This window comes from Stenella coeruleoalba, assembly GCF_951394435.1.
Source record: "Stenella coeruleoalba genome assembly, chromosome: 5".
Taxonomy (NCBI): Eukaryota; Metazoa; Chordata; class Mammalia; order Artiodactyla; family Delphinidae; genus Stenella; species Stenella coeruleoalba.
The window spans coordinates 112691594-112713029 of NC_137150.1; the positions used below are offsets into that span (position 1 = coordinate 112691594).

A 21436-nucleotide genomic window follows, 5' to 3' on the forward strand; every position below is an offset into this window, starting at 1 on the left:
AAGTGATTGATATACAGTGGAAAGAGCATTAACTTTCTAATTACTAGCTATTTGCCAATGACTAACTCTTTGATTTGGACGAGTCACGTGAACTTTCAATGTTTCAGCTCCCTAATTGCTGAAATGGGGTAACAGTTTACAGCCTAACTCATGGGTGTTGAGATATGTTTACAAACTGATGGCAATTGTGATATATGACTCTGATGTTTGCTGGTTTTTAGATGTGAATTTTACATATTTAAACCAGTCAGTGTGTGTGTTATTCTGTATTCTTTTTCACCTAAAATTATTTTATGAATATTTTTATATGTATTAACATAGATTTTATGATTATTATTCTTGAGGTGACAAAAAATATGACTTCTGATGAAATACTCTCATTTCTTAGGGTCTTTAAATCTTTCATTGAACATGTGGAAAACTAGGTAAACTTTTATAAACCCTGCTCTAATAGGGTTACCTCATCTGTTACACTCCTCATATCTGTACCACTACCACCACCATCACCACTATACTGATATTTATAATAAGAAATTTTTTTATTGGAGTATAATTGCTTTACAATGTTGTGTTAGTTTCTGCTGTACAATGCAGTGAATCAGCTATATGTATACCTATACCCGCTCCCTCTTGGACCTCCCTCCCACCCCTCCCATCCCTCCCATCTAGGTTGTCACAGAGCACCAAGCTGAGCGTCCTGTGCTTTACAGCATGTTCCCACTAGCTATCTGTTTTAAACATGGTAGTGTATACATGTCAATCCTAACCTCCCAATTTGTCCCACCCTCCCCTTCCTCCGCTGTGTCCACATGTCCGTTCTCTACATCTACGTCTCTATTCCTGCCCTGCAAATAGGTTCATCTGTACCATTCTTCTAGATCCCACATATATGCGTTGATATATGATATCTGTTTTTCTCTTTCTAGCTTACTTCACTCTGTATGACAGACTGTAGGTCCATCCACATATCTACAAATGACCCAATTTTGTTCCTTTTTATGGCTGAGTAATATTCTATTGTATATATGTACCACATCTTCTTTATCCATTCATCTGTCGTTGGACACCTAGGTTGTTTCCATGTCCTGGCTTTTGTAAAGTTATTCAATGCCTCCTTTGTGCCAGGCATTATGCTAAGAACTTTAAACAGTTCAATAATTTCAAATCTGACTTCTTATTTTACAGATGAGGAAACTGAGGCAGAGAATGGTGAAAAGATATACCCAGATCCTTCAGACACTAACTAGCAGAACTGAGATTTTAAACAAAAGTTTGACACTACCAAATGTAAAATGGATAGCTGGTGGGAAGCAGCCGCATGGCACAGGGACGTCAGCTCGGTGCTTTGTGTCCACCTAGAGGGGTGGGATAGGGAGGGTGGGAGGGAGACGCAGGAGGGAGGAGATATAGGGATATATGTATACATATAGCTGATTCACTTTGTTATTCAGCAGAAACTAACACCATTGTGAAGCAATTATACTCCAAGAAAGATGTTAAAAATAAAACAGAAAAACAAAAACAAAAGTTTGCACTGTCCAGTATGGTAGGCACTTGCCACATGAGGCTATTTAAATTTGAATCAAAATTACTTAAAATTAAGTAAAGCTACACATCCAGTTCCTCAATCACACCAGCCACACTCAGGTGCTCAGTAGCATTTGAAGCTCTTGGCTTCTGTACTGGAGAGCACAAATACGGAACATTTTCTTTTTACAGTGCTATGTCCTTCTGATTACAAAGTCCATGCACTTACTTTCTTTAAATCATATTTCTGTGTCTTACACATCCTATTTTATTACCTGATAATTCATTTTAATAATCCAAATGTGAGATATTAGACTCTATTTGAAGTTTTTCTCATAAATCCTAAACTTAGTGTTGACTGCCAAATGTACTACACATCTTAATTTGTGTAACTTTGAACATTTCATCAGTATTTTATTCTAATCTGTGACAACACCAAAATGTTTCATTGTCTTTACCTAAAAACATAAAATTGCTTTAATGAACTTTTTTACCTCTGATTTACATATTACTATTTTATAGAAAAGGATCGTGATATCACAATTCATATAATTGTCTAGCTTTTTGCAATTAGCAAAGTACATGGAGTATTTGTTATTCCATTTATCTTCATAGCAATCCCCTGAGCTGGTTAGAGCAAGTATTATTATCCTCATGTTACAGGTAAAAAACCGAGACTTAGATAATTTAAGGAACTTGCCTAAAGACACATGACAGATGGTGTAGCCTGATAATCATCCCTGCTTCTCTTTTCTTGCTTTATTTTTGTAAAGTACCCAGTGTAAACCAGGAAGAAATCAATAACAGAGAAACAACATCATTAAACTGGGTTAGGATAGGATAAGGAAGTGAGGATGACGCTAAATATGATGCAAATATCAAAGAACTGTAAAGGTATAGAAAGTTGAATAAATCCCCGGATATTGGATTGTTTCTAAATATAACAAGACTACGAAATGTAAACCACTCTGTTACTGGATTTTATTATAATCAGTTATAAAGAAACACTCTGTTACTAATTCAATTAATATCTGGAAATAAATATTCGTTCATTCTTATAATCAAGGGAACACAGGTGGTAGAGTCTTGTAAAAACCCCAGTGCACTAAAACACTTATCATTATTTTTTCATACTTACCAGGAGGGGCCTCTAATTTGATTTGAGCCAAAATCAACAGATAATGTAGAAAAGATTAAACGATTCTAAGCAAAGGAATTATTGGCTTATATGTTTCATCCATGGAGTATCTGAAACACTCCTGCCAAGTTTCAAACTCCAGCCTTCTAATATACCTCCACGGTATTAACAGATTTCACACCAGCGACCAAAGATGGAAGAGAATTGGAAGGGTGGAGTGAAACTGCACAGTTGCTGATTTCACTTTCTTGCTTTCTTGTTTTTCTTAGATTGAATGCCCAAAACTAATAATTATTGCATGATAAATGAGGAACAAATTGAAGTGTGACTCCAGCTTGTGAGAAATCTTTGGCGCATAAAACTTTGAACATGACACATCCAGCTTTGCAAATGGTTGCATCCAAAATTTAGTCACTCTGGCAACCAGTTTTGTTTAATCAGGCAATTTCTTAGAGTTGTCTTTTGAATATTTGTCACTTAAAATATTTTAAACTAATATTCAGAATTTTAAAGTTTAATAATAAAAAATGAACTTTATTTTTAATGTTTATTCATTTAAAAAACTATCTATGGAATTTCACCTAAATTGCCTATGTCAGGAGATCAGAACATCTCTCTAATGCAGGATTTATACTAGTTCCACTACAGTTGTTTTGGATTTTTTCCTAGAATTATGACTTTATTATCTCAGATAGAGTTTTTAGGTTTTAGATTTTTTCATATAATAAGAGTAATTTTATTTATATGTTATAAAAATGCCTTCCATTGTTTCCTTCCATGGGACATTAAAACTGTTAAGGTGATAGATTTAGCGAAAGTGCCTTCCCATTCCTATAATTCTGATATGGAAGTGTGTTATATCCTGGGTTAGGATATCCACTTCAATTATATTTTTGGATTAGCTTACCAAGAATATTTTTAGACAGTTTTCCAGTTTCTCTGAATTCACTATGTACTCTTTTAATAGAAAAAAATTCCAAGATAAAAAGAGCTCAGTCATATTGATTGATCAGTTATCAAAGTCCAAAGCACATTTTTGAATCCAAAATTGTCAAGCATGCTGGATTGATCAGTTATCAAAGTCCAAAGCACATTTTTGAATCCAAAATTGTCAAGCATGCTGGTATGATACCATCATTCCTTCTGTTGGACTCAGAAAGATTATCAAGTTGGTTTGGGGTCATTTATGAAAATCTGTCTTATACGTTTCCTTGGGGTAAATGGGTTTTTTGTTGTTTTGTGTTTTATGTATTTTAAAGTTTAAAAAGCACAGTATTCCACTTCTCTCCACTATACATTTCCTTCACCATCCACAATCCTTATTTAGTCTCTGAACTCTTAAGTTAAGTAGGTCCCTTGACAATGCAGCAAGCCTAGTCAGTGGTTGGTCATTTGAAAGGAGTACATTTTAATATTCTGAATCAGTGCATCATAGAAATGCATTCTGAATAATGCATGTCTCCTACTTTAATTACTTGTTTAATTAGTTTGTTTCAAAGCCTAGAGCAACTGCTGTTGTTCGGATGATTAGAAAATTGCTTCCAGTTGCAGAAATCTATTTCCTGTTGTTTGTTCTGGCAGTGATCGCAGACCGACCTCCCCCAGTCATTCGACAGGGTCCTGTGAATCAGACTGTAGCAGTGGATGGTACTTTAGTGCTCAGCTGTGTGGCTACAGGCAGTCCAGCGCCCACAATTCTGTGGAGAAAGGATGGAGTCCTTGTTTCAACCCAAGATTCTCGAATCAAACAGCTGGAGACCGGAGTACTACAGATCCGATATGCTAAGGTAACTTGAAATGACACCCTGGGTTTCCCATTTTGTTCCACTTTGGTTTTGCCTCCAGCAACTAGTGTTGAAGTCTCAAATTTTAGAATCAATGAAATGTTAATAACAGTATTAATATATTTTTAATTTGATGCGTTATTCTTTCAGACATTTCACTGTGTATATTAAAGATGATTTGACTCATAATTTAGCCCATGGCAAGTAGTTTAAGGTTTTATATGGAGGAGAAAAGGATGAGGATTTATGGGAGATAAAAATACCTTCCAAGTGGTGATGTGATGCATTCATTCCGTATAGCATTTTTCAAAGATATCTTCCAGTATCATATTATGTGCCGTGTACTTGAAGAGTTCTTTTATTGTGAATATTTGGTTCAGAATTTTGCAATTACAGAATACTCTGCATGCAAACAATAAAGCAATGTACACATTGAATGTACATTTCAAATCAGAATATTAAATGATGAAAGCCCACAGGTTTGTGGGAACAATTTAGGGATTTACCTTCCCAGGGCATCACATCCCATACCTGTTCTTTCAGGACTCTGTTCTTTTGCTTTGATTTTTGTTTTCATTTTAGATCAAGATCAGACAAGCTCATGAGGCATATGAAAGAATAGCCTTGACAGCAATAAACATAAATTTCGATTGCTTTATTGCCTATTGTGGGCGGCTTCTTTGGAGTTTTGGATCAACATAGCAGTTCATTTTATGTGCCACGAAAGTTAATATGTTGTACTTTTATGTGACAATGATTGTGACTTTGTTATTACAATTGCCAGAGCAAGATGACAGCATTTTTGTTTTATCTAACATTATTTGATGATAGAATTATTACCTTAGGCAGAGGTATATGGGTTCATTATGGTACTGATGATTTTAACGTTGAACATGTGACCTGTGTTTGTTTTCTGGCAGTCAGTCTTTCAAAGGAAGAGAGAGCATCATTCCAGCTGGAGTTTGACTTTATACTTACGAAACTGCCTTAAGTTACAGGTTAAAAAAATAAAATGTGAAAAAAGAGTGAATGCTTTAAGAAGAAATCATTTTGTGTCTATCCATTTTCTATAAATATTTGTTTATCTCTGATATCCATATGGGTGTAACTCACATAATATATGAAATAGCAAGAATAGTCACTGGCTAAATTTTATTAGCCCTATTACGTGACTTATTAAATATAAAGCTATAAATTAGTAATAAAGATTAACCCTTTGAAATTAAAGTTATATAGCTCATTGTTTACTGCGCGACACAGAAAATGGTGATGTTAATGCACTTAAATATTATATTTTTATTATACAGTTAGAATAACATTTTTGTCTTCTGTCTTCATGCAATATTTTACTTCACATTCAATAAAAACAAATTAAGAGGCAGTTTCTGGTTAGTGCTTTTTAATGCAAGTTATCCATATTCATGGACCATATACAAAACTATAATTGCTTTTTCAGCCCAGTGAGCTCTTGATTGTTCCAAATATTTATTTTGCATCTGTCTTCTCAGCTGGGTGACACTGGTCGGTACACCTGCATTGCATCAACCCCCAGCGGTGAAGCAACATGGAGTGCTTACATTGAAGTCCAAGGTAAATTCAGTAGTATTTTACCTTAAAATAAAGCTTTTGTTTACTCACTGGTAAAAAGATGAAGAGCATGTCTTGTTGCTTGAGTAGGTGGATGGGTATGATATCTACATTTATGTGCTTATCTGCGTAAACATCTTTCATCTTTTTCTTCTTTGTTAGAATTTGGAGTTCCAGTTCAGCCTCCAAGACCCACCGACCCAAATTTAATCCCTAGTGCCCCCTCAAAACCTGAAGTTACAGATGTCAGCCGAAATACAGTAACGTTGTCATGGCAACCAAATTTGAATTCAGGTGCTACTCCAACATCTTATATTATAGAAGCCTTCAGGTAGAGTGAAGACGATGTTTCCTAGTTGTTCTCTCTTTTGATTTACCATTAAATATGCATGTTCTAACTTGTGTATCTATCCTTAGCCATGCATCTGGCAGCAGCTGGCAGACCGTAGCAGAGAATGTGAAAACAGAAACATTTGCCATTAAAGGACTCAAACCTAATGCAATTTACCTTTTCCTTGTGAGGGCAGCAAATGCATATGGAATTAGTGATCCAAGCCAGATATCAGACCCAGTGAAAACACAAGGTAAATATTGATTTACTCAGCCTTGAGACATCTACTTATCTTTAGATGTTATAATTTTACAAGTAACTCATTTGTACTACATGCTAGGATTGTATATTTAACATAGATCTATTATCCAAGTTGCTCAATTAATTTTTAATACACAGTGTCTGCATACTTTCTTATTTTCTGGACTAAGCACTCCAAGACAAGATGAATAACAGAGAAATGTTTCTCATTTTATAAATCACAAATCCAATGAGCAAAAATATTATGTGAATATTTTTGTATTATTTTCAATTTTTTGATTTTTAAATATGACTATATGTGGGTGTAAAATTTTAATCACATAATTGTTTTTAAAATTGAGTAAATTTTATGTATGTTGAGATTAATACTCATGACCTCCTGGATGAGTTTTGAACATTGCAACCATTGCAAAAATAATTTAGGTCTGTATGTTGTTTCGCCTGTCTTTCATTGCCAATTATGTGAACCATGATACATTAAACTTTTAAATGGAAATCATGTATATTTTCGTCAAAGCTGGGTTAAAGAAACAGATAAAAGGAAAAATGAACATGTTGAAGCTGCTTCTAAAAACATTTGAAATTGGAAATTTTTTCACTTGGACCACATTCTGGATACATTGCTTTTTATTGTCTTTCATGAATAGGAATTATTATTATTATTATTATTATTTGTGTGTGTGTGTGTGTGTGTGTGTGTGTGTGTGTGTGGTATGCGGGCCTCTCACTGTCGTGGCCTCTCCCGTTGCGGAGCACAGGCTCCGGACGCACAGGCTCAGCGGCCATGGCTCACGGGCCCAGCCGCTCCACGGCATGTGAGATCTTCCCGGACTGGGGCACGAACCTGTGTCCCCTGCATCGGCAGGTGGACTCTCAACCACTGCGCCACCAGGGAAGGCCAGGAATTATTTTTAGCTTTCAACAGATTATTATCTCCTACCCACCCTCTTGCTCCTCCTGTTATTTTAATGTTTTAATAGTAGTAAAATTTATATATTAAAAAAAGATGAATTTGAATCAACCTTTACCTTTTTTTAAACATATTGTCATCACAATTAAAATATACTTTATTAATATAAGATTAATAAAGAAAGGTAATTCTAGATGGTAGGAATTAGAAATATAAAATTCTTTTCTCAACATACAGAGGAGTCATAATGTCTATCTTAATTCATATATTTCCAAAGGAAAAATGGAAACTTAGTTACAGTGACAGAAACAAATTGCACACAAAAGTACTGAAAGATTTAAATTACTTTTTCCTGGTTTGGGAGAGGGTCTGCCAGCCATGTTGCATGTTTTGTCTTCTCCAGTGAGTATATAAGCAATCTTTTGGGAAGGACTTTTTGTTTCAGAATTCACTGAGAGAGCAAACTGAGTTGTAGAACATGCCCATGTCTGTTTCTTGCTGTGTGAAATCAACACACCCAAATGCATATATTTGCTATTATGAGTCACTTCACCAGTAGCTTTAATATTCTTGGAGCCTGCCTTAAGGCAGTTTGAGGTTTTCAATATTAGATACGCATTTGTAAAGAATGCAGAAACTATGACAGCTGTAAAGTGAACTTAAACTTTTGTCCCCAGTACAGTGGCCTCTACCCAGTAGACCTTAGGAAAAGTTTTTCATTAACTGCAGTTCTGTCATATACTCATATAAATGATTTTGTAAAATATGTCCTCAACTCTTAAGCGAGGAGGTAGTCAACATCTTATCAGTGAGTCAATTTAAGTTTTTTAAAAAATTTAATCCACTTACCTTTATACATGATAGCTAGTAGAACAACTTAAAGGAAACAAACCCATGTCAACTGGAAAACTGGAAACATAGTGAAACAGTCATACAATTGTGAAATCAAAGAATTTTTCATCTCAGCTCTTCAACCTACTAGCAAGTTAGTATGTTCCCTGAGCATCGGTTCCCTCATCTATATAATGGGGCTAAAAATCCCTACTCCACAAGATTGGACAAGGATTAAATTAGCCAATTTATGAATATACAGGGCTCATATTTCTTTTATATTATATGCCATAAGACTGTCATTGGACTTGTATTTCTTTCACTGTCTGGAATAAAAACAGAGGAAGTTCATAAAATTTGAGAAACACAGCTAGTGTGCTGAGTGAGAAAACCAGAATTAAATGTATCTCGACAGTCTGGAATGATGGACCAGCACTAACAAGATTAAAATTAATGGAGCAAATTTATAAGTCTGGTACTTGAACTTAGGTTTAAAAAATTAGCTGTAGAAGAATAGGCTGAGGATACTCTGCTTAAAAAGAGAGTACCTGTGAGTGTGTGTCAGGTGCGTCAGGATGACTTCAGTGTTGGAAGTCAAGCACACCTGTCTGAGCCAACGGAGTGAGTAGTTGTCGAAGAAACAAATCTAGTCTTAGCAGAATTATATGCAGATCAAAATCTGAACTGGTCAGATCACGAAGGGAGTAATGTGTCCTGTTTTGAGCACTGCATTTTCAGGTAGACTTTTAAGAGGAAGACAGTGAGGATGGTTGGTGAGGCTGCACTAAAGGCTGAAAACCACATCATTGGAAAAGAAATCCAAAGACTTGGCACATTTAACCCCCAAAATAACAACGTTAGACAGGGCTTGACTTTTTCTTCCTTAATATTTTAAGAGTAAGGTATGCTTATTCTAACTCCAGGCACCAAAACAAGCCAATGAGTGGAAGTTAACATTGAGGCAGATTTCATCATCTAGTACTTAGACTGCTTTTGAGACACACCGAAGCCGAGCTGAGTCAGGCCATAGCAGGAGCCCGGGGAAGAACCTGGGAAAATCCAGTTGAAGGGTACAGAACGTGTAAGCAGTTAGGAGAAGAGCCAGGGGTAGAGGGAATTCAGGAAAGACTTGTTGGAAGTTGATTCACGAGGGAGCAGGCATAATTTCTTTAATTACTTCTGCAGCATGGCTGCAAAAATAGTCTTCCCCAAGTGGGCATTTCTATGAATGAGCTGGGTCTTAAAGTTGCACAGATCCAGGGCATGGTTTCCTGTTCAGGAGTCAGGTAGACCTAGGTCGCAGTTGGAGTTGGAGCCCTGTCCCAGTGTAATCAAAATGTGCTTTCCCAAACACAAGATTTGATAATGCAAGGAAGATGACATGAGCACCTAGCAAGTGGGAGTGGGCTGGGGGGTAGACATTGCTGAGATGAGGGTAGTTGTTGTCACTGTTAGTACTATTCTTTATCCATGCTCTGTCCACACGGCATTCTTGAGCCTTATCTTTTAAAGAATATGCACACAGACATAGAATGTACAGAATATGTGTATACTATAGATAATAAGAGACCAGTTATTGTAAATAATGAAGGGGGGGCCTGGATAATGCCCCCCCCCTCAGAGATTATGTATAGGGAGCTCCAATACTGGGGAAATAATGGGAGTAGAATCATATCTGAGATTTCCTCCAAGTTTAATTCTGAATGTTGGGAAGACCTTTCACATTATAATACATTTCTTTCAGGAGGAGAAGGAAAGCAAGAACAATAAAGGGACCAATTAATACATGTCTCAATATTACATTATTAGACATTACTTTCCATTTTTCTTTCCGATGAGGAATTTTCTAAAATAATATTCTATTGCCAAAATGGTTACACTAGGGATTTTTCCTAGATTTCATGAAGGGATTAGCTGGCATGTTACCTCAACCAGAGAAATTAGAGATTGCCATGCAAATTATAGTAGTTACCTTTTAAAATGATTACTAAGACACTTCCTAAAAGGTAGACGATTCCCTGAGGATGGAAGTTTACATGTGAGAGAACATGTTTAGAGGCTAATATAATATGTTTGATATGTGTGTGTTTTCCATACAGTAATTCACTTTAACTCAACTAATGTTTATTAACACATTCTATATGTATGGAACTGTGCTAGGTATTCTGGGTTCATAAAAATTGACCCAATCCCTACCTTCAAGAAGAGGACTTTATATGCCTTAAAAAATGCAGTTCTCACAAAAATCCCCTCCTCAGAAGTAGCATCCATTGATATTGCCATTTGACAGATGAGGTAACTGAAAAATAGTGAGGTTAAGAAATCTTCCCAATATTACATGGCTGTCGAGTTGCTAAGTTGGGGAGTTGCCAAATCTGTCTTATTCCAAGAACTCCACTCTTACCCTAGAGATAGATGGTAGCTAAAGTTGTAGGAGCAATGGAGACCAGTAGAGAAGTAAATCTGCCTGAGATGGAAAAGTTACAATCAAGTGCTTTCTGGCTCTAGTCTGTGAAAATAGGTAGCCTGAAGACCGATATGAGCCAAAGCTATTCCAAAGGTCTGATAAACTATGAGAAGCCAAAACTATCTCAGGTTTTCTCATTTTGCTTATTTATAAGTTTATAAATCAAGGTTATTACATCTAAGGGTTTTGAATAGCACTCTTTTTTTTTTTTTTTTTTTGCGGTACGCGGGCCTCTCCCGTTGCGGAGCACAGGCTCCAGACACGCAGGCTCAGCGACCATGGCTCACGGGCCCAGCTGCTCCACCGCATGCGGGATCTTCCCGGACCGGGGCACGAACCCATGTCCTCTGCATCAGCAGGGGGACTTTCAACCACTGCACCACCAGGGAAGCCCCTGAATAGCACTCTTGTTCTGTCTTGTCTTTCATTTGCTTGCCTTCCATGGACTTCATCAAACATACTTACCAACCTCATTTTTTAAAATTTTTATTGGAGTATAGCTGACTTACACTGTTGTGTTAGTTTCAGGTGTACAGCAAAATGAATATTATATGCACATATGCATATGTCCACTCTCTTTTAGATTCTTTTTCCATATAGCTGACCTCATTTTTTTTTTTTGTTTGGCCACGCCATGAGGCACGTGGGAATCTTAGTTCCCATCCAGGGATCGAACCCTTACCCCCTGCAGTGGAAGCTCAGAGTCTTTTTTTTTTTTTTTTTTTTTTTCAGATCTGTTCTCTCTTTCTATGAGTTTGTTTGTTTGCTTGTTTGTTTTTGAAGTATAATTGACCTACAACACTGTGTTAGTTCCTGTTACGTAACATAGTCATTCGATATTTCTATACATTTCAAAGTGATCACCAGCATGTCTAGTTACCATATGTCAACATACAAAGACATTACATAGTTATTGACTACATATCCCACCCTGTGCATTTCATACCTGTGAGTCATTTATTTTGCAACTGGAAGTTTGCAAAGAGGTATGAACTTCCAGTTGACTTGCATTCTTAACCAAGAAACTTAGATCCCATGAATAAGGTGGTCTGCGGTAGTGAAAAGAGCATGCATGATTTGTGTCCAAAGGCCTGGCTTTTACTGCCTGCTCATGGATGCTGTGGCCTTGGAGCAGGTGCTCAGTCTTTCTGTAGCCAAGTTCCCTTCCTTGAACACTGGCAGCGCGGAGTCTTAACCATTGGACCACCAGGGAAGTCCCCAACCACATTTTTCATATTCATGTTTTTGTTTTCTATCCGACCTCAGTTCTTTAAAAGTATTTAATCATTCATAAAACTAAAATTCTTGTTTCTGTTGCTTGTGCGATGGAAAGTAATCCAGAATATATGTGCCAAGATACAGTACTTTGAGAAGGAGAATTATGGATATTAGAAAAATCTTAATTTTCTTCTCTTGTTCATCCTGTGTTCCCTTTTACTACTGTAAACAAAGCAAAGCATCTGTACTTAGAAAATCTCTTTAGAAACAGGCAATTTTTATCAAGTACAGACTTATTAGTAAGTTTAACAAAACACTCTCTTGTTGGGAAAAAAGCGCAACATAAATGAACACTAGTAGCAATTTAATTCTTACTATGTTCTTGGTCTCCTTTCCAAAAATGTTGGTGTTCTTGAGACTTAGAACTCTTTATTGAACCTTTCTGACAGTGATACAATAACTAAACTAAACCAAACCATCAATTAAATAGATGTTAAGTACTCTTTTCTCATCAGATTTGTTTTGTTCTGTTCTATTCTGTTTTATTCTGTCTTATCCTATGCTATCCTATTGTGTTGGAGGTTCCTGTATCCTCCATCATAACCATTAACTTATCATATATCTTATTTGGGAAGCTATCCAGGTTCATCTTATACGGTGAGGATGTCTTTTTGTGCTTGCTTTTCACTTATGTGTGTCCATTCTCTCCATTACTCATCTGCTGTGCTGCACATCCTGGCTCTTTTCTTTCTGGCATAGTTAGGATCAGTACAGAAGGTTGTGGAACAAACTCAGAGGAGATTGCATAGGCTCCTCATCTTTGGCAAGAAAGTGATCATTACATGATAGGAGGAGCCCTCAAATGCCGCTGTTTGCCATTGTTATCTTTGCCTCCTGCTCTTTATTGCTGTCTCCATGCCCTCTGCTTGTTGTCTCTCTCTATATGTCCTATCCTCCTGACTCTAGTAAAAAGGTTAAGTTGTTCCTATTTTATTCTGTATCACAGGTTGGAATTATCCTTCACAGTTGGAATGCTTCTTCTTTTCTGAGATTTTTCTCTGAATGAAAGGATTGTTTCCCCCATGCTTTCATTCAAGTCAGTTGCATTGTCTAGGATCTGACACAGTCTCCTTGGATTGTTGCAGATGTTCCCCCAACAAGTCAGGGGGTGGATCACAAGCAGGTCCAGCGAGAACTGGGAGATGTCGTACTGCATCTCCACAACCCCACCGTCCTTTCTTCCTCTGCGGTCGAAGTGCACTGGACAGTGAGTCGTTGTTGCTGCCGTAATATTTGATCTCAGTTTTAATAAGCAGATGACTTTGGAAGATCATTACCTGAAAAAATATATGCATATATAGAGAGATGCAACAGATAGTTAAATTATATATATCTGTTGCTTACCTCTCTACCAATGATAACTTTATAATGTAAGCATTGTTTATTATGGTAGCTGTGAAATGGCTTTAAACAGAGAAAAATTTCATCTTGTGTGTATTTTATATTATGCTGCAGTAATGAACTTTACCAGTCTCAGACGAAACAAATTATATATTCATAGTACTATAACGATAGGATCATTAGCATATGAATTTTTTAAACTGAAAAGTATTTCTGAATAATATTAAATAGTCTTTTAAAATTAGGAAGTGGAAAATACATTTTATTTCCTCATCCCCTTGACACTCTGACTTACCTCTAGATATCTGTTGTGGAAGTACCATGATGCCTCACATTTCTGCATGAAGCATAGAAATTAGTATCTAATATTGTACATAAAGGCTGCAAAAGCGGACGTATTACAAAAGATAGTGATTTGTTTTCAGTATTCTTTGTGTAAACTAGAAAACTGTGGAATGAAGTCAGATAGAATTTTTTGGCATTGTGTCACATTTAATTTTCATAATTTTCTAAAAAGTCAATAAAAGGACATGAATGGTTGCATTTTTATTTGTCATTTTAACAGGTGGACCAACAGTCTCAGTATATTCAAGGATACAAAATTCTTTATCGCCCGTTTGGAGCCAGCCATGGTGAATCGGAGTGGTTAGTTTTTGAAGTGAGGACTCCAACCAAAAATAGCGTGGTTATCCCTGATCTCAAAAAAGGAGTCAACTATGAAATTAAGGCTCGTCCTTTTTTTAATGAATTTCAAGGAGCAGATAGTGAAATTAAATTTGCCAAAACCCTAGAAGAAGGCAAGTATAACGAAATGTGCGGTTACTATGCATTGCAATACTTTTTTGTTAGGCTTTTATTAACTTAATGGAAAAGTATGAATGACATTAAGTCATAATATTAGTGACGATAATTATTAACTGTTTTGATAGTGAGCATTGTATTTTGTTAATAGGATTTATTTAATTAGAACTACTAAAAACCAAAATTCTATTATACTCGACTTGCTTTAGTAGTGGCCTATCTAAAAATGTGCGAATGTGTACATTGTGTTACTTAATGACATATTGGATATATTTAATTATTCAGAACTAAGATTCACATTTAAAGATGGAATTATCCTCAATTTGCTTGTCTTTCCATTAATTATTTTTCATTCATTTATCAAATGTTATTTTGAGTGATGATCCGTAAATAAGGTGAGTAATGTTTTGGTTTGCCCGGGACCTTCTGGGCTTAGCATTTTATGCCTCATGTCCCTGGAAACCCCTCAGCTCTAGACAAACCAGTATGTTTGGACACTCTATAACTAGAGATTAAAAATTAGTATTTACATAAAGGTTAAAGGTTACATGTCACAAGTGTACTCTTTAAAAATAACCAGAATTTTTCCTAAAATGTCTTTATTACTTTGATTACAATAAATTATAGGATACAGTTAATAACATGGATGGTTAGTATTTATCTTTATGCTTTTGAACATTTTTAGGGAGAACATGGGACTAGGGTTACAGGGTAGGAGAAAGAGGAATTCTCCTGGGATGTTTTGTGGAGATAATCTATATAACTTTGGTTATGGAAAACTCACAATAACAATAGGTTAGCGATATCGAGGAAAAACAAATAGTTTGAGACTATTCAAATTGAATGAGATACATCTTTAAAACATATACATATATGGATATAAATTTTATATGTTTTTGTTTAAATGTTAAATGCCTGCTTTCAGTGTTCTCTAGTGTGCTCATAATATGTCTACTTTTTAAAACAATTTCATAGCACCCAGTGCCCCACCCCAAAGTGTAACTGTATCAAAGCATGATGGAAATGGAACTGCAATTCTTGTCAGTTGGCAGCCACCTCCTGAAGATACTCAGAATGGAATGGTCCAAGAGTATAAGGTAAATACATATATAGCAATTTACTGATGGACACCAATCTCCCCTGCAGAAAAAAAAAAAGCAACCTTGGTTAAATTGTTCATGGATATTTGGCGCCATCTGCTGGTCCACACAGCAACATGTAAAATTATTTTTAAAATACTTTCCTGTTTATTCAATAATTGTGGAATAATTTTTTCTTAAGCCATTTGAAAAAAAGAATATAAAAGAGAGAATTTACCTGGTCACAGTACGTATAGGTACATATAATTTCACAAAAACAACAAACGTAAAGGCTAATAAAAGAATCTCTTTTTTTTTCCCCTTAAAAAACAGCTTAAATACATTTTGCAGAACTAGTTTGCCCCATGGAATTGTATCAGATATGGTTTGATTTCTTTCTTTTAACATGTTTGGAATTTTGTAACATTGGAGCTAAGTTGGAAAAATTATTTTATTGTGCCTGAAAATTCTTTTATAAACCTTGTTTTCATCTCTAAACAAAATTTTACGTCTCAGAGGAAATTCAATTTTAAACTTCTGTATATATTTAAATGAATTTTTTAAACATATGATGTATTGTCAAGTAATGTAATCCAGTGATTCTGAATAATTATTTTTACCTGTGAAGTTATCAGCTCTAATCATTGAATTTAGAGAGGCTTATATAGATTCATCTCCAGCAAATATTTTCAAGCATGCCAAGGTACAATAAAAATTAAGAACATGAGATTTATCCTGTTAATGAATATACATTAAAGCACAGTTTTAATGAGCTATGATAAATGAATAAACGATAGATTGAATTAGGGAAATCTCAATAGAGAGTAAATTTTATGTGTATTTTTTCAACACTTATGTAAACACACTACATAGTAGAAGACTTTTAACTGTAAAACATGTATTTCTATAGACACTGAAATATATGTATATATATTTCAGTATGTATGTCCATTATACCTCAGTATTTTTCTAGTTACTAGCTAAATTATGATACTTTGTAAATTCTCTCATATATGTAAAAATTTATATATGTTTATTGATATGAAACTGATGCTAAGAAGGTGAACACATTTACCTTCTACAGGTAGTTATATGCTAACATCAGAATCACTTATGGAATCATTTTCCATATATAGGTGCCTGGCCACCATTTTCAGAGATTCTGATTCAGCAAGTCTAATAAGGCCCTTGCATATATACTTTGGTAGATCTTTCCAGGTGATTCTGTTGTGCACTTTTGGATAAAACCCAAATAAAGATCATAAGTGTACTTTTGAGTACCAAATTAATTTGTACAATGACCAAATATACTGAGCTCAATTTTAGGTGTAACAGTTTATTTTAAAATGATTTTTAAAAATAAACTAAAACCTCTGTATGACAGTTGCATGTACTTTAAAAGGGCAACATATTTTTAAAGTATTTAAAATACTGCCATAAATGTGCTGTGGATATTTTAGGGTATTTCAAATAGATCTTCTACTGTAATTGAGTCATTAAAAGGTAAGAGTCTCTACACTTTCAAGTGCCTTCTCGTGAGTTTCAAGGTTATTTCAAGACTGGGAAGTGATGGGGTGCTATGGTTCAGTCCAGAAAAATAAACCGTCATAGAGATTTTCAAGCATATAAAATGCGGCGATGTCTCAGCTCTTAAGCGAAATTGTGTAATGTAGGCATTTTCCCCTAAGAGTCAAAACTCATTTCTCTCCTAAAGAAATGTGAAAGGGTGGATTTCACTTAACTTCATGGTCAATTTAAAATAATAAAATGCCTTTCACAACCTGATTGACTGGTACAAAATCAGTTTGTGGCTTTGGTTCAGCTGTGTAATGTAATTGAGGGAGAAAAAATCACAAAGGACTCTTTATTTCCAAATGGTCAGACCCTGGTATAGAGTCTGACCATTTGTTGGTATTATGCATTGAAATTATATTAAAATAATATTAACTTTCAAAGAAAAAAATTAAAGGCTCTTGCCCGTGTGATAGAGGACACCGACACTCTTAGATTTATTTGAAATCCCATTTCCTGTTACAGTTTAGACAATAGGCTACTTGAACCTAATCCTACACCTTGCTTAAGGACATCGTAAAGAATATAGAGCATGTTTTACTACTCCATGGATCATTTTCTTATAGAACCTGAGTCCAAATACTGTCATGCATCATATTCAAGCTCTATAACATTGCAAAAGATCACTCTAATAATTAAATAATCCGTTAGTGAAATTTAAATTAAGGATTATAGCATAGTTCAGAAATCTTAATTTCCTGAAAATAATTTCCTACCACAAATATCAAAGTTAATGAGACGGGCTTCCCTGGTGGCGCAGTGGTTGAGGGTCCACCTGCCGATGCAGGGGACACGGGTTCGTGCCCCGGTCCGGGAAGATCCCACATGCCGACGGCTGGGCCCGTGAGCCGTGGCCGCTGAGCCTGCGCATCCGGAGCCTGTGCTCCGCAACAGGAGAGGCCACAACAGTGAGAGGCCCACGTACCGGAAAAAAAAAAAAGTTAATGAGACATACAATAATTTTCTTATTAGGAGAATATTTTTCTTTTAAATCAAATATGTATTGTTATTCTTTATGATCTTATGTATGTTATTAAAGGCTAATTTAAATTACTGTAAATACAAGATCAGAGTGCTATGTTTCTTTCATTTTTCTTTTCAGTGCTATTTTTCTTTCAAATTTTTCTTTCATTTTAAACCTACCATAGGTGGAATAAATCCTAGAATGATCCTTATTCTTTATGTTCAGTTTTATTTTTAAAAACCATGTTTATGCCAAGATACTTTAGATTATTCAGAAGCTCTCTCTTTTTAAATCAACTGTTTCTCGATTTTGACATGAAAGGTGATGGGACTGTGACAGCACCAGGGAATTTTATCTAGAGAACTGTTGAAGTAAAGTATTAGACACAGAGTTTCCTACTCATTTTTGTTTTGTGATATCTGGTCAGCTAGTATTATGCAAGTCCATAGTAGGAATGCAAATACTGAATGATAATAGGTAAGTTATTGTTCTTTATCTAGATGTATACAGCTTTTTGCAAGTTCCTTTTATTTTTTCCTGGCATATAATTTCTAGGTGTTAAAAAAAACAAAAAAGTCCTGATGATAAGGTTAAGAACCAGGGTCTTGGTAGAATCATTTGTAGAATCATCTGATATAATCCTTTGTAGAAACTTTTATAGAATCACCTGGTATAATCCTTTAAAAGTATATAAGAAAGTTCAAGGAGGCCTTTAAGGTACTACTAAGGTACTACTAGGTTTGACTAGAAGAGTCTTCTCAGAACTAGATCCAGGGGAAAAATGACTTTTGAAACTTCCTACATTAGGTTCATGATAGGTCTGAACTCTGTCTAAGTCTAAAACCACAGTGCTGATCTTTGCATTAACTTACATAATTTGTTGTGTTCTTCTTATAGGTTTGGTGTCTGGGCAATGAAACTCGATACCATATAAACAAGACAGTAGATGGTTCCACCTTTTCTGTGGTTATTCCCTCACTGGTTCCTGGGATCCGGTATAGCGTAGAGGTGGCAGCCAGCACTGGGGCGGGAGCCGGGGTGAAGAGTGAGCCACAGTTCATCCAGTTAGGTGAGTGCCAGTACAGATCTGGTTTGAAAGACATATCAGTGTACCCACTGTCCTGCTTTTCTTTTTGGTATATAGTGGAGCCAACCATTGCAAGTTGAATAGGCTATGGAATGTGGCAATAGAATTATGAAAATGACGGTGTTAGCTTTATTTTACCTATCTATAATATCACAACTGAATTTAAACTTATCCAAGCACACATTTTTAAATGATATTTTAAGCAAAAGGCTGTCAGTATTGTGTCATCCTAATCCTGTCCTATTGAATTTTTTTCATCTTTTCAATAAATACTATTAATTGAGCAACAAGGATGCCTCAGGGAACAGGAAAGATGCAGTCTGCACCTGCATGGAACTTACAGCGGTTTGGGTTTAAAAAGAAACAACTTAAACTAGGTATTGGAAGTTTACAGCAATATGTAATTTATATTCACCATTTATGTGTCTTTAAAATTGTATTGCTTTTGATAACAAAAAAGATAAATTGAGATGTAAAAGAGCATTGGAATATGACATATGCTAATTACTTAGAAAGTTAAAAATGCAATGTGTGCTTCAAAAGTGGTTAGATGAATAAAAAAGAAACACAAAAACCTGACAGAAGCCTTAGTTACCACACTTCATGATAGACAATGTGGCATGAACATAAAATTCAAATTTATTGGTTACCAGTAAAATCTGAAACAAACAACAAAAAAACAGCACCAAAATTATAAATGGAAAGGGGAGAGAAAAGGGTCAGATATTAAGAGGTGATATTTAAATTAAGATACTAAGAAGTATATAGTCAACTTTGTTCCTTTCACATCACAAGTTAAGCATTAGTAATATTTCATGCCAGTTGCTAAATTATGAAGATGAATCAGATACATGAATCTTTATATATCACAAATAAGTATATAGTACTGTTGCATGTTGATAATATTGATGACATCTTAGAAATTATTTCAGAACAAAATTAAGAAGCATTCCACTGTGAATAAATTTTGTTGCTGTACGTAATGAACTTTGCATTCAATTTGGAAACAGCTATTGATGTTCCAGTGTTAAGACTGCTACCCGCTGTAACAGATAACACTTGCAGAACTTCTGGAGTGTAATATAATAAAGTCTACCTGAAGTCCAGTGGTTGTAGCTATGGAGGGTCACAGGCTGATGAGGCGTCCCTTCTTTAACACGGGGCTTCCAAGGTTGACCCTGGGCCAGAAGAAAGGAAGAAAAGAAACACATAGTGTGGAGGAGGGTTTAAATGGCACATGTCTGGAGATGGTGCACATCACTGCTGCACAGAGCTTAGTCTTGTGATTCCAAACAGATGAATGGCAACACTGCAAAATCAAGTAACTGGCTAGGGAGCTACCTCCCAACAACTCTATGCTATGAGAGTACAATTCACGTCTTTAGTGGAGAGCTGGCTGCTTCTGCCACAGCCACTGGCCAGAATTTGATTTTTGGATTATCTTTTACAACGAGCACTATTTTTTTCAACAGAGATTATAATATACACAACTTTTAAGCAAAAAGAGCTTCATGGTTTATTTCTGGTTCATTTATTCCAAAATTTTTAGGCAATACCAAAAACTATGTTTAAAAATTGTTTGATGCATCTGTGACAACGTTATCTAAGGTATGGGGGAAAGTAGTCTGAACATAGATCTTTTTACTCAAATAGTTGCCTTATTAAAACTGAAATTGAAAGTTACATGGTGATGACCTTATACATTGTCATGTCATTTACTTATTTTGTATAATATATGACTTTCAGTACTGGGTTTTCAAATATGAATTAGAAAAAGGACCATGTGTAATTTTATTTATTTAAGATTTAAATCATGGGATTTAAGGGTCAAATTGGTTTTCTTGAAATTATAGATGTGTTCCAATTTTCCATATCTTAATATAGCCTCAGCTGCAGTGAGACAAAGACTGAGGTACAGAGAGGCCATTTTAATTCATCAGTCACACCACACTTTATTCTGTTAAGCCCATCTGGTCGTCTGCATGGAACCTCTCTTGGCTGTCTGCATAAAATCTGAAGCTACCCAACTTAACCTTGCACAAATAACCATGAAATCTATAAACCTAGCAGATACAAAGGGTGTAGTAGAAATAAAAAGAAGAGTCAGCTTGGTGAACTTTCAGAGGATGAAGTGCTTGTAGGATAACCATAGATAAAAGAGTCTGGAACATGAAATAAAACTTTCAGTCAACAAACAGTTGAAGGCAGGTGACGACAACTGCTTGTGAAAATAGGTTTTTCAGACTTGACCCTCCATAGAATGAAATCTGGAATTCTGTTCAAGAAAAAAGCAAATAAAAGACACACGCATGGGCTTCCCTGGTGGTGCAGTGGTTGAGAGTCCGCCTGCCGAAGCAGGGGACACAGGTTCGTGCCCCGGTGTGGGAAGATCCTACATGCCGCGGAGCGGCTGGGCCCGTGAGCCATGGCCTCTGAGCCTGCGCGTCCGGAGCCTGTGCTCCGCAATGGGAGAGGCCA

General features: G+C 35.8%; 1 protein-coding gene across 1 annotated transcript in view; it reads left to right on the forward strand.

The window, feature by feature from the left end:
- ROBO1 (roundabout guidance receptor 1) overlaps nt 1–21436 on the forward strand; it is a gene marked incomplete at its 5' end in the record, with an annotated part of 146705 nt that overhangs the window by 68079 nt on the left and 57190 nt on the right. The window contains 8 exons of the mRNA XM_079921453.1: nt 4247–4452; nt 5958–6039; nt 6199–6367; nt 6454–6620; nt 13200–13321; nt 14021–14252; nt 15232–15353; nt 18769–18940. Coding sequence (XP_079777579.1) covers nt 4247–4452; nt 5958–6039; nt 6199–6367; nt 6454–6620; nt 13200–13321; nt 14021–14252; nt 15232–15353; nt 18769–18940 — 1272 coding nt within the window. The remainder of the gene's footprint in view (nt 1–4246; nt 4453–5957; nt 6040–6198; nt 6368–6453; nt 6621–13199; nt 13322–14020; nt 14253–15231; nt 15354–18768; nt 18941–21436) is intronic.